At 32.7% G+C, this 14,654-nt stretch overlaps 1 protein-coding gene across 3 annotated transcripts in view; it reads right to left on the minus strand.

Annotated features, from left to right (window-relative positions):
• Nucleotides 1-5,646: 5,646 nt before the first annotated feature.
• Nucleotides 5,647-14,654, minus strand: part of LOC123524233 (ATP-binding cassette sub-family C member 4-like) — a 108,630-nt gene continuing 99,622 nt past the window's right edge. For all 3 annotated transcript variants that reach the window (XM_053539009.1, XM_045302285.2, XM_053539008.1), the window contains exons 26-28: nucleotides 14,162-14,334; nucleotides 11,529-11,634; nucleotides 5,647-10,633 (exon numbers count right to left, since the gene is read on the minus strand). In XM_053539009.1, coding sequence (XP_053394984.1) covers nucleotides 10,364-10,633; nucleotides 11,529-11,634; nucleotides 14,162-14,334 — 549 coding nt within the window. In that variant the 3' untranslated portion in view covers nucleotides 5,647-10,363. The remainder of the gene's footprint in view (nucleotides 10,634-11,528; nucleotides 11,635-14,161; nucleotides 14,335-14,654) is intronic.

Here is a 14,654-nt window from a genome sequence, read left to right on the forward strand (position 1 = left end):
TCTGGACAAAATCAGTGATCAATCGAGTTTTTTGCTATAATTCTATCTGTCATCAGGCTAACACATTATACACAGAAACAAATCATGTTTAGCTTCCAATAAAATGTAAATATATATACCTTCAAAGCAAATCTGTCACTTTAAAATGCTGTTTTTCAAATTTTCGCTGTCAGTTTATTGTTTTGATCACTCGCAAGAGGAAGAGGGGAAATACAGTCGTTTATAGGGTGTGGTTAGGTTAACTGCCCGCCGTTAAATGACTAAAATACTGTTGAAAAACGGCGTTAAACCCAAAACAAACGAACAAACATTGGGTTAAAATCATACGTTCCCCATCAGGGTTTTTTTATTGCAGCTACAAATTCTGGAAAAAAACAAGTTGCAGTTTTAATATATTTCGAAACTTTCGAATTTCATAGGCTGATGTATTCACACCTCTCAACGTACAAGGTTATTACTATACCTGTCCATTATTAACCTGTACTTGTCCATTCTTAAAGTATCCATTATTTTAAGAATTGACTCGTACAGGTTAATAATGGACAGGTATAGTAAAATAATCGTGTGTATAGAGTGGTATCGGTACAATAACCTATATAATGGACAAAACTAACAAAGGATTACATCACAACCGTGTTTTAAATCCAATTATACTAAAATTACCTCATATTTCAGGCCCAATATTGAATAATATTCCAAAAATTGGTTTACCACCATTACCAATGCCTTCTAACACTATACCATGATGCTGAAATGAAATAAATGGAACTAATTTAAATCAATTCTTATGTTAACTGAGATAAAATGTTACAAAGACATCAAGAAATATCATTTAATACGATTTAAAGCATTGAATATGCTTTTGTTTTGAAGAAATAGATTTACGAATTTTTTGTCGAGTTTTGTTCCTTATGCGCTTCCTTAAAAAAAGAAATTGAAAATGCGTCACCCATTTTCGCGATTTTTTTGCAATTTCCGACTTAAATTAGGATAAAATCATGCATATCCTTATTTTTATGGCTTACTTTTGCTCTTCTTAACAAAATTACATACCGTTGAAGTGTAATTACCACAAATACATACATTTGTTTGAATAATTTTTCACTACCGGTCACGATCACCTCTACCGTGATGATTGTAAACTTGTAAAATCAAGTGAAAATCGCGTTAGTTTTAGATGAATAAACTCTATTTCTTGTTTACTCCGACAATTCAATTTTAAGGTTAAAACATGTTTCTTCTCGAATGACAGCCTGTAGGTCTTTTCTCACTGTTGCTATGTAACGACTGTTCACATGTGGTTGTTTACATACATAAACCTGTTTAAACCAAGAAATTTACTAGGAATTGAAAAATCAGAAACAAATATTAATAAGTTCCTACCTTTTCAAAGAATGTCTGATGCTAAGTCCTAGAATATTAATAAATATCGTTCACGATTTTGCAGCCGAATTTTTAGATTCTTTTACCTTGACACCGGTTGTAGTATGGTGAACGATAGGGTACATAATTTATTTTTGGAAAATCGTCGAATTTTGAAATTATATTTTCTACATGTTGAATGAAAATTTCTTTGAAGACTTTTTGTATGTTGTACCTACATGCATATACTATTGTTGGTGTAGACAAAGTTTCTGTTGGATAAAGTTGAACGTATTTCTCTTAGTCTAAAGGGGCCTCCGTGGCCGAGTGGTTAGAGTCGTTGACTTCAAACCATTTGCCCCTCATCGATGTGGGTTCGAAACCTCATTTGGGGCGTAGAATTCTTCACGTGAGGAAGCCATCCAGCTGGCTTACGGAAGGTCGGTGGTTCTACCCAGGTGTCCGCTCGTGATGAAATAGTGCATGGAGGGGCATCTGGGGTCTTCCTCCACCATTAAAGCTGGAAAGTCGCCATATGACCTAAAATTGTGTCGTTGCGACGTTAAACCCAACAAAATAAATAAATAAATTCTCTTAGCCTAAAGTAGCGTGTGTCAGTTTTAATGTCGTGAAAGAGGAGTTAAAATTCAATTTTGCGGTCTTTGATCTATATGATAAACCAGATTTTTCACTAAATCAAATACAGTAACTTTTGTTCATTATGATATTAAGATAATCTTATATATATTTGAATATTATAATGAATATGGTAATATAAAGGACCTCGGACATTTTCCTATTCAGATTGCCTATCAAATGAAGTAAAAACTGACCTAGGGCTAGACTTCTGAAATAGCATAATAAAGATAGTCAAATACCCTTTCTTGATATATTCGAATGAATTTTACAAGTTTGTTAACAAAAAAGATGATTTTGTAGACATTTCGTATTTTCATTTCTATTGAAATATGAACATTAATCATATTTATGTTTTAAACATCTTTCCCACCAGTGACGCAACAAAATATTTCACATGCCTTTGTAAATGATTATCATGTACGTATGTTGCAAAAATGGTACTTGGTCACAGGGGGGAAAATGTTAAAAATTGAAAAAAATACATACAGGGTGTCAGCAAATTAATTTTACACAAGATATTTTGACTCTTATTGCATGTGTATCCTACATCTTAAATATCTACAGCCTTATTGGTTTTTGTCAATATTTCAAGCATAGAAAAACACAATAGTAAATAAAAAGTGACATAGAACTTCAAGACTGAAAGCAGACTGATCTTGGTATGTACATCTTATGAATTTTTCAATCAGGTCTGCTGCCTCTTGACAGTCGAAGTCCGTCGATTGAGTGTCATGAGGATTGCGGCAACTGCGTCTGTCGCAAGTCATGAACAAAGCAAGTTTCTTAGACATATATAATTAAATGTATGTGTCTTCAACCTAAACATGACAAAGAGATATAGACGAACTTCTGTGGCTGTGGAAACAGTGCCACTGTGGTGCAAATGCCTTTTACTCATTGTAGGATACAATTATGGCACACTTAGAATGCATTTTAAGAACAACTTTTGCTTTGATTCGAACCAAAGAAGCACTGTTTCCAGAATCCTCAACTCTTAACAAAACTACACTAGACACCGACTCCTGAACTTACCCGAGTGCCTTCAGAACTAAAACGGACGCCCCCATAACTAACACTGGCGCCTTCAGAAGTAACACTTGACACCCCAGAACTAACACTGACGCCTTCAGAACTAACACTGACCCCACCAGAACTAACACTGACACCCCTAGAATTAACACCAATTTAGCCACAGTCTGAACTGAAACTTATTCCGAATCCGACAGAAATATTGAATGCATTTTAAGAACAACTTTTGCTTTAATTCGAACCAAAGAAGCACTGTTTCCAGCATCCTCAACTCTTAACAAAACTACACTAAACACCGACTCCTGAACTGACCCGAGTGCCTTCAGATCTAACACTGACGCCCCCATAACTAACACTGGCGCCTTCAGAAGTAACACTTGACACCCCAGAATAACACTGAGGCCTTCAGAACTAACACTGACCCCACCAGAACTAAAACTGACACCCCTAGAATTAACACCAATTTAGCCACAGTCTGAACTGAAACTTATTCCGAATCCGACAGAAATATTAGTAACGACCCCAAAGGAATATCGACATTAATGTTGATACTAGCTAATGAAGTTCTGTTCCATTGATATATTGTATCAGGCGGTATTTGGTTACTACATTTTATTAGTATGTTGTTTTGTTTTTGCATTAGAGTAACAGAAAGCACATTTAAATGTTTGCTAGGCATTAAAAATATAGGCTAAATGTGCATGACTCTATGGTGAAACCGCCATTATTTAAGCACAACAGGACTGTGCCTGCAGATAATTTCGGAAAATGAAAAACCAAACACACTAAAAATGCGATACTAAGGAACCTTGAAAAGAGCAAACGATGCATCTAGATTGTATCCAAATGTGTCATAAAATGCTAAAACCCAGGCACACCTGAACCCTCAGTGGCCTAGGCAGTCTCCTACACCCCTCCGCTATAACTGCAAAAGGCCAGCTACGCCAATGTATGTAAAACAATTTATGTATGCTAACCCTGCCTATAACGCCCAGACAGTATTGTACATGTGTACCGCAAGTGTCATTATACAGTATAGTAATAGATGTATAGAAAACTTTTTTTTTTTATTATTTTTTGCTTTTCAGTTATTTTTAAAAATGTTAATAAGACTGATAATTTGCATAGTAAAACTTTATTTTTTGTTCTAAAACACTTTATAATAGATATACCTTAAATGCATATGCTTATTTCACTAAAGATACACATTTTACATTTTTCAAAAAATATGACCCTCAGTCACAAACTACTGAAATTTCAAGACAACGAATATGAAATAAAATTATTTTTTGTGACAGTTTGATAGGTATATTACTAATTTATGCGTAACTGAAGCCATTAAATAAAATTATCAGCTATTGAAGTCATGAAATGGCATTGAAATTTGGGCAAAATCCATAGCATAATGTCCGATTTCCTTTTGTGTCTGCAAGTAGAGACACGAATTATGGAATGTTTTCTTTTATATCAATATTCATGTTTGTAGAATATACGGTTACTTACAAGTAATATGAATAACGTTTTGATCAATTCACCCCGAGTGGTAGGATTGTTTTCTTGCGGGGTTTTTCTTGCATGAAAATGAAATATTTTATTATTTTGTTTACCACAACCATTATGATATTTATAATAAATACTGAGACTGTTGCAGGTAAAAATCTTTGTTACGAGATTTTTGCAGTAACAAAAATTACCTAATCGCTTTAAGGTTTACATCACGATTAAAACTTTGAAATATACTGGCTAGACAGTCCCGGGGTATTTTCGCAGAATATATCTTTGAAAGCTTGATAAAATATTCATTAAAATTAAATCCACCAAGAAAATAACACAGAGTTTTCATCAGACAGCGACAATCAGTTTTTACCAGGAAGTAGACCAAAGAAACTGGGCTTCAACAAAATATATTTGTACATGGACTTAATCTTATGTTATTCTGTTGTTAATATCATATTAATACTGTGCGATATCTATACTTAGTGACAATACATTTTGAAACATTTAATTGCGCACCACTCGTAAGGTACAATGTACATAGGAGGGAAAGTGTCAAGCCTTTGTCGACCGCATCGGTAGCCTTGTGGGAGAACACCCGCTTGGAGTGCCGGATGTCGCATATTCGCTCCCTGATCGGGCCTTACCAAAGAAGTAGAAATGGTACTATTGGATCCCAAATATAGCATCCTTGTTTTGCACGCAACATTGAAAAGGAAACTGGTTTTACTTTTGTCATACCTTTAGAATTGAGGTGTAGGTGTTGGCAGTGATCAACAGATGTTGTAGAACCTGCTTCACAATCGACCGAAAACTAAAATGCATGTACCGGCTTATGTGGAAATGTAATCTCCATTTGGACCATGCTTTTTGTTCATATATCCAAGAGTAACAACATCATTCTAGCCATTGTAAGGGACGAAATCTATTTTTGTTAGTGTACCTTCAAGTAGTTTTTTTACCAAAATAAATTCAGCCGTACATACAGACAAACATTTTACCTTCAAGAGTCTATCTCGAATAATGAACCTACTAGGAATAACTATACTTTCTGTACAGAATAATTTACACCTCAAAGCAACGTAACTAAAAAAGTAATAAAATATGTTGAACATACTGAAATAGAATGTCTGATTTTATTTATACATAAAACTTACCATCTAAAATCTAAACATACATTTTCATAATGCAACAAGTCATTTCCGGCTTTTCAAATCACTATAAGTGTTAGAGTCAAATTCATATGAAAATGACCAGAACATTGACATATAAGCAAAGCGTTGTTTATATCAAAATTGAACGGTATAACCATGTTTATTTCGTTATTAAAGAATTGCCATTTTACAGGATTATGCCTCAGAGTAGCCATATACTATGAAATCATTAATATTCGTTGGGGACTAATTTTCGTGGATTTCGTGGTTGAGTCAATCCACGAAATTTAACCCCAACGAACAAGTAAAATTCCCACTCATTTTATGTTCAAAAGTTGAAATCCACGAATTCATATCCCCACGAAATTGCCGTTTTGACCAAATCCACGAAATTTCATGCCCACGAAATTAAATGATCTCACAGTAGTCTAGACTGTCCATCCAGAGGTCTGGGGTTCGAATCCTGGTGCAGGCATTTGAAATTTCTGAGATTTTCTTGTGTGTCTCCCTCTCAACTAGGAGGAAAAACGTGTATCGGTGCTTTACAATAAACACATGTCTTTTCAGTGAAAGCTAGGCTAAATTACTCGGACATGCCTTATTTAAACGATTTCTCTCTCTGTTCTGGGGACTTTCTCCCGCTTTTGTCCGCCGGTCAGATTGCTCTGCATTTGTACTGGTAGAAGATTAATTTAAAATCGCTGCCTTTGTTGTATGCAAGGCACCTTGAAAAGGTGTGCTATGAAACTTTGGTATGAAATAAAAGTACTCCAGGAAGGGGTCACACTTCTAGGTAGTTCAAAGTTTTTTAACACGATACTATTGTCTTATAATTGTAAATTGTATATATTTTTATTTGTTTGAAATAATGTCAAAACATTAAATTTGAAAAACATATAAGATTTCCGTTGATTTAGTATTTTTTATTATATCATAAAAAGTTGTTCCTTTTAAAATGACATTTATAAAGAATTAAAAAAATAATATTTTTTCAAAATTGCTAAAACTGGTGTTGACTTTCTGCAAATGAACATTTTTGCAAATGCAGCAAAACGGATTTGTGTAACAGTTCTTTCAAAATGGTGTTTTAAATATTGAACTGTCAAGAAGATGTTGCCCCTTCATGCATACATTTTACAGAATTCACGAAATCAGTAAATTGATAATCGTTTTGCAGAGTAAAATACTTGTTTTATACGATGTTCAAATGTCATGTAAAACAACCATTTCTTCTATGATTTTGTAAAGTTAGAACTTGCTGAAAGCAAATTTCTACCCAATCGTTATATAACTTGATGCATATATCGTCAAAGTTGCCATAAAAAACAACAGCTTCCTATACCAGTTAGTATACATTGATTAAAACTACTCACAATATAAATTATTAACGACTTATAGGTTCACAATATGTTGTAATGGTTATAATTCATTTTCAACATTAAATATCTGGACTCAAGGTTCTATGGTTACAGATTTAGAAATAAAACCAATTTTATTCTCACCACACAGTAATAAAATTAAACAGAACATGTTGTACCATACGAAATATTATATTTATGCATCTAAAATTTCATAATGCTCCAATTTTACAATTGTGTCAGCTGAATGCGATCGCGCTTATTCGAGCATAAACAATTACTCTGTTCAATACTATTCTACTGTACGGTACAGGGATTAGGAATAACACTGCAATCTATGTAGCCTATGTAGCAAGACGCTCACAATGTAAGTTTTCAAAACCAAAATCATAAAATGTTGCTACAGCTACCAATAATAATACACATGCAATTTTTAAAGACTGTTGATGAAATTATCTAAAGACATATTATATAACAATAGACTCAATAAATTGTACTTCTCCACTCAACAAAATTCACGCACGAAACTATATGCTTTAATAAAACGTTCAAACTCACTAACACACTCCATACAATTAGGTAAATTATGAAATCGTATTTTAAAACGTTTTATTCTATATTTTTACAGAAAATTACTTTGAAACTAAAAGTCTGAATAGTAGCTACATCGTAGAGTAAATTAATACCACCCCACCCTTCATGATTAAAAATGTATCATTACCTTCACTGCACTTGAGCTATTACTAAATGTGTTTCATATCACCACTCAAATCTTGATTTGAGAAAGGTTAATATTGACAGTACTAAATAATACCCACAATCAAAATACCACTCACTGTAACTTTTATTTCAGTCCTGGAGATACATGTACTTTAAAATCTATTCAAGAAAATAATTGCTTTTCTTTTAATTTCATTTTATTTATCAATTATCAAGTTACACGGAACTTCTTTTCTTGTCATCGACGTTATAGTGTTAAATAGAAAAGTGAAAAAATAAATGCAAACAGTTTAATTTACACAACAATAACAATAACAGTTATACGATAAATATTCATGACAGAGTTATGGTTTTTCTGTTCATCCTTTCTGTGTATTCTAATCTTTTTACTGTGTAAGTTCACAATCAGTTTTCTTTTTATAGTCACTGTTATAACTAATAAATTAAAAGATGTATAAAAAGCAAATATGTTTAACATTATTCAATGGAGATTTATGGTTTTTGTGTCTTTAAAATCTATGTTAATACACGGAAGAGCGATGCCTTTGAGTGATAACAGCCTTGGCAAAGTGATGATAGTCCAAAGGCTACATATCACATGTTTATCTATAATGCAGTTATAAAGCTAAGTATTCCATTTTTATTTACACTAGCCTTTACTGACTGATAATGTTCAATCTTTAAATGCTTGTAGACCCGAGTATTCTAGTTTTTGCAATTCTTATTTTACATGCATCTGTATAAAACTCAAATGCTTCACAGTTGTATTCTGTGGCTTAAGGTTAAGTACTGGATTGAATATAAATTATTTCACGTAAAAATACATGGCGTTACAATTCAGATAATAAAACTAAAACTGAAATGTACCCGTACCTTTCACTGTACTATGTAAAGTCACATTAAAATACACAATTTATATAAATTTTGATATAATAGGATAAAGGTCCCAGGTTTGCATGTTCAATCAAATGCATGCATAGGTTTTATTGAAGAAATTTGTAATTTATGACTTTTTCCAAGTAAAAAATAATTATTAGACCCTTTATGGAATCCTTACAACACGTTTTAAAACTCAGTGCAAAACCATATTAATTTCAGAAAAGATTAAAGAAATCGACAACTTTGATTAACTTTGTAAGTAAAAAAGGCGAAATAATTTGTCAAAATAAGTGGCAGACTTACGGAACTTGATGATATGTAAACTATTTAAAGGTTTCTCTGAAGTTTCAGTCAAAAGCATAAATAGGTTTCAGAACTAATAAAGGAGATATTAATTGTAGCACATTTACAAAGTGGAAAGGGGGAACAATTTCGTAAAAACAGAAAAGAGGGTAAAGCGGTTACGTATATAAACCTGTTTTATGCGTCGTCTAAACTCTTTTGCAATTTTGAAAATAATATCTATACGATTTCCGTAGAACGGACTGATCATGCTACTCTAAAGGATATAACCTATTATGGGAAATTGTCTCTTGATCCATAAAGCCTGTTTTAAGTTTAAATACTGTATATTATTTTCAGTTCTAGAGACATTTAAGTGGCAAAACTCGGAAGGGACGGCATAAAATAATTCCTTTATTTCACTTCCCCGAAATTTGTTTAGTGGTGATATAACTTAACCAGCAATATATGTAACATTGTGATTTGTTCTTATTGGTGCTGTATGCTGAGAACAGGTTCTCCGGTAGCAGTGGTTAGGTTAATTGCCCATGTAACGTAAGTAAAATTATGTTGAAGTCCTCTCATTTGCAAAAATAAATCTGGATGCTGTAATTTTTATGGACCATTTTACACAAAGTTTGAAACATTTTGAAGAAGTGTGGTTATACTAATGCCATAACAATTAGTTTTATTTTTTATTTTAGTAACCGATTATTCCCATCTCTTTAAATAAGAAGTTCCATAAAAAAGTGAAAAAAATTGTAATATAAAACTGTCATGAAATCTTAATTCATAGACCACCATTAGAATTTTGAGCCTAATATTTGAGCTAATTTTGAAGTGTCTGTTTGACTGTAAATATTTTTCATGCATTCAGCACTGATAATGTTCTTCAAGAAAAGATAAGTTACAATTATTTAAAAAGAAGTCTTAGTGTATACTGCAGTCATTTGAAATAATGCCGTCCGAGTAATTTCTGTTTGCGGATATTAAATGCTGTGGTGTACTCAGATACCAACCGGATAATGTGTACCGTAAGTTGGAAAACTTTATATTTTGACTTTTACAATTTGTATGCATTTTCTATCTCTTCAAACGGATCAAATATAGTTCTAGAAAACAACTGAAAAATATAAAAAATATGTTTCACTGCGGTGAAAATACAGATATCTTTTTCACAGCAGTACAAACTAAATACATTAAGAATATGAGTTCTTTTTCATCAATATTTTTAAATATTTGATTACAAGGTATATCACTAAGAGTGTTTTAGTGTTAACTTTGTTTCCGCTCTTTTTCAGCTATAAGAAATGACAGAAAAAGTGTTTGACTGGTACATTTTGTCTTCAATGGCTCTTTGTCGAACATAATTATTGGCAAACATTTTATTTTCCTCTCACTGGCAAAAACTTGGCTTCATGCATTATTTCTTTATTAAGTTTTCATTCAAAGAAGACTAGTATTTTCGTCCACTTCTTGACTTGTCTCTAAAACGATGTTTTCCTCTGTTGAACGTTGAAAGAGGACATCATCGGATTCTTGGTCTTCATCTGCATGAGCAGGTTCGTTTCTGTCATATGCAGATTTAGCAGTCTTGAACAGATATGAGGCCATTTTCTCTCCGGTCTCTGCAACCATCTTCCTCAATAAACTATTAGTGTTTTGGAGAAGGAGGAACGGTACATCAAACTCAACAACATTTCCGTCGTCTAGAACCTAATAAACAAAAACATAAATGAGTTTCGTTCACTATAATTGTTATAGTATTGTATTATTATGTATCTATTACAATGGAAGTAAATGTGAATACATTTAATGTTTTTCAGAATCCTTATAAGTACAAGGTGAGGTTAAAAATGGCGGTAGCATTGAAAAATCCAAGGCAGACAATCCCCCACATAATCTACCCCAAACCTTGTCAACATTATGCAGCGCAGACATATTGGAAAATACAGAAGTCATACGACTTAAAAAGTCATCAACAAAATATTTTAAAAAGAAAGGATGAAATACAAGAGGGTCAGTATAACCATGCAACATAGCATACACCAAACATATAACTCCAATCAGGCCTCGCTTTTAGAATAAATGGGAAAGAAATCTTTAAACAACATAAATGTCATACAGGAAACAATTATTTGTAATATTCTTTCAAACAGAATGCAAAAATGGGTTTCATTTCTTAATTACAAACGCAACATTTCCCGTGCCATTTTATTCATGTTCAGCAAGGTGTGATGAAAAAAACTTGAAGTAGTCGTTTCAATCGACATTTTACTCAGCAGCGTGAAAATGACATCAAAGTGTACTGCAGTTTCTGTTTTCTTCTTTATTTCTATGCAAGATGGCTATATACGTATTAACAAATGTAATGATTTTTCTTTAACTTTGTCTGCACTTTCAGAATTGAAATCAAACCTATGTAAGCAATGATAATACCTACAATTTTATGATTTCTACATATGCATGTATATTTCACGCTCTAATTTCCAATACTGATTACTGGCAAAAGAACTGCATAAAGAATTTTAGCAGAATAAAGGATTAGGGAAGAACATGTATACATATACATTCATGAACAAGTGTTCAAGTGACATACCACGCGACCTACCAAAATTCTGTCACAATCCATGACTGTAAGAAGTCGATGAGCAATAGTCAGAACTGTGCATCCACGGAACTTCAATCGAATCACATGCTGAATCACTTCATCTGTGCTAGAAAATACATGTAAACAAGTGTTTATTCAAATAATTTAAGACTATAAAAATAACAATACGAACCTTTTGCAAGAATCAAAATTACAACAGTAGTTACAATTAGCGTAGTAAGAAAGAATTGAACTAGGACTGTATTTTATGAAAACCGCATGTCCTCTCATAAATGATCATTGTTTCTGATAGTCAAAATATTAATATACACTTCTGGATGAACCAGAGGGGCTTATAAGATTGAGGTCAGTAGAGTAACCCACAGTGAGCGCTATTGAAATAAATAGTTAACAATGCTACTAGCTGATCATCGTTTACTTTCGAAGTATGATAGTAAGGCTTATTTATTCAATGTTTTCAAATGTTGCAACCTAACTATTGCACAAATATATATACTATAAAGTGCAGAAGAAGTGCAGCTAAATTTCATTTCTATCATCAAGTTCACCAAACCAAAGTTAATACATTGAAAAAACCTTGTGTCAATTAGACAAGGACTATAATATGTATCTTCCCTTTAGAGTGGTCTTACAGAATATCATACAGAATATTTGTAACATTTACTAAAAAATATCATTGTTCTAATAATAGAATCAAAGTATGATTTGTTGAGTTTGCTGCCTTCACACATAAAACTGATAACAAAAACAAAAATAATATATATATCTAGCTACATCTAAGAAGAGCATAAAATACTTGTCTAATATTTCAACATATTTTGGTGTAAAGATATCTGTAGCCCAGTTTATTGACAGTTTTTACAACAACAAAATTTATACATATGTTTTATGTATAGATGAAGCATAATAATTTGATTTTATCAAATTATTTTATGTTCCAATATCAGTTAATCAAAATTACAGGATTTTTAAGTAAAATGCGTTATTTTATAAAAACATGAAGAAATGATCACATTCCCTTGATTGAACTTTTTGATACTGATTTGTGATACTGGCAGCAAAATCAAATTATCGAGTTTTCGGTATAGTTAGGACGTTCAATGGATAACTTATAGTTGTAATAGACATTTTCGGCGTACATGTGTTAAGTACTTCGGTCAGAAGTTCGGGGTTTTCTCAAGACACCAACGAATAACATATCACCAGTTAAATTATTATATAATCACCAAATAACCCACTACTTTTAATTCAATTCTTACTTAAACCATTCCGTAATTGCCGATGAAAATAAAAAATACAAGGTAGTTCTCACGGCGGATAGTGAAGACAGCTATATTACCACCGGCAGAGTACCTGCGCTTATATCAAGGAATATTGCATGTAGATTTGAATGTTATTGAATCAAATCGCCGAGGAAATGGTTTTCTATCTTTTTTGTCAAGCGGATTTATAATTTAAAGTACGGCCTAAAATGTGCTTATTGAGAATAGGTATCCGACTACCAACTGCACTTCGGTTGAAACCTTCACTTGTCAGCAACTTAAAATTAGTCGTTCATGTTCAGCAGGTCACAAAAGTCGGGTATAAAAGACTTTTAGCCTTTGTTTTCCCACTTTATTTTATAATGTTTGAGATTTTAAGTGCTATTTTTATGCAGGTTGTGTATATAATTTGAAGGAGGCGTATTGACTTTTAAACTGTAACTTACTAACTTTTACTCAGGCAAACACATGCCTATTTTGTCGGAAATTTCAATTAAGGAAAGAATTTAGATCAGAAGCTAGGATGATTGGCATATTAGGTTACTGACTTTATAAATTTTAGTTTATAAGGTTCTTCTACAAAGAAATAAAAGTCTTTTATATATTCTTCGACATACCTGTAGATTTAAATTTATAAGACAATAACATTATATTTTCTATATTTCTGTAAGATTTTATACTTCGAATCTGTATCCATGTGAATCTCACGTATCGGAAAGCGATCTGTTATGAATTTAGATATTTTTCATAATGCACACTTTCTCTACGCCTTAACTGTATCATCGCAGTCCAGTATATTTTCAGAGAAAGAAGCGTACATATGGCTTCTCTGGTCCCAGTCAGTTAGAGAGACTAAAATGTAAAAGCTGACTTGTGAAACATAATAACAGGGATTTGAGTATATATGCAAATGTTGAACCAGTTCCAAATTGTTTGTGGAAAATATGCGCTTGTCTGAACCTCGTTCCCATCGAAATCAGTCTCTAACGATTGTATGCCGCTAATCTTATCTATGTTACACTATATGTTTCGACACAGGTTACAGGTTATGTCATTGAAAATCAAATTTAAATCTAAATAAGGCTGGATCTGGAAAATATAAGTTAGGTGCTTGTGATGAAAAGTATCTAAATCAAAACCAAAACTACTGTCACAAATAGGTAAACCAATGTAATTGTCTTTGTTTGTTGTTAACTTGGCCCATCAGGTTTTTATTTCATGCTGGCTATATGTACTATTTATTCTGGCCTTTAAATGAATGCGTATACTGTTAAAATATGGTCCCAGCCACAAATATTTAGGTCACGGTTTTAGTAAAATATAGCTTAATATACGGGCCGCTGACTAGGTTTTACAAAAATATTAAAGTACCTGCAATCAACATTAGCGGTGGCTTCGTCAATAACGATTATTTTCGTATCTCGTAAAATAGCCCTTGCAAGACAGATAAGCTGACGTTCTCCAACACTAAAATTACTTCCACCCTCGGACACCTCCGTATCCAGACCTTGGGGTAATTCCTCTATCTTTCGTTTGAGCTGAACCTGTTGGTGAAATTTAGCAATCATTCACTGCATATATCAGTGTATAAAACGCACTTCGTAACTAAGTAGAACTGTGTCTATATTTGCTGTCTTAGCTTGTTCAACGGTTTGGATGTTATAACGAGATATATCTTACTATTTAAGTCGAGTTTAGCATGTCCAAATGATAGTAATATTATAACTGATTTAATTCATGCAGGATATTTGTTTGTTTCAGTGTACGATTTTATATTTTCACAAGTGGCAAAGCCACGAGTAAAACTATAAAATATGGTATGTATGATTGAAAAATCACTTGATGTTACAAATTTCCTTTTTAC

The sequence above is a fragment of the Mercenaria mercenaria genome, chromosome 3 (genome assembly GCF_021730395.1).
Source record: "Mercenaria mercenaria strain notata chromosome 3, MADL_Memer_1, whole genome shotgun sequence".
Taxonomy (NCBI): domain Eukaryota; kingdom Metazoa; phylum Mollusca; class Bivalvia; order Venerida; family Veneridae; genus Mercenaria; species Mercenaria mercenaria.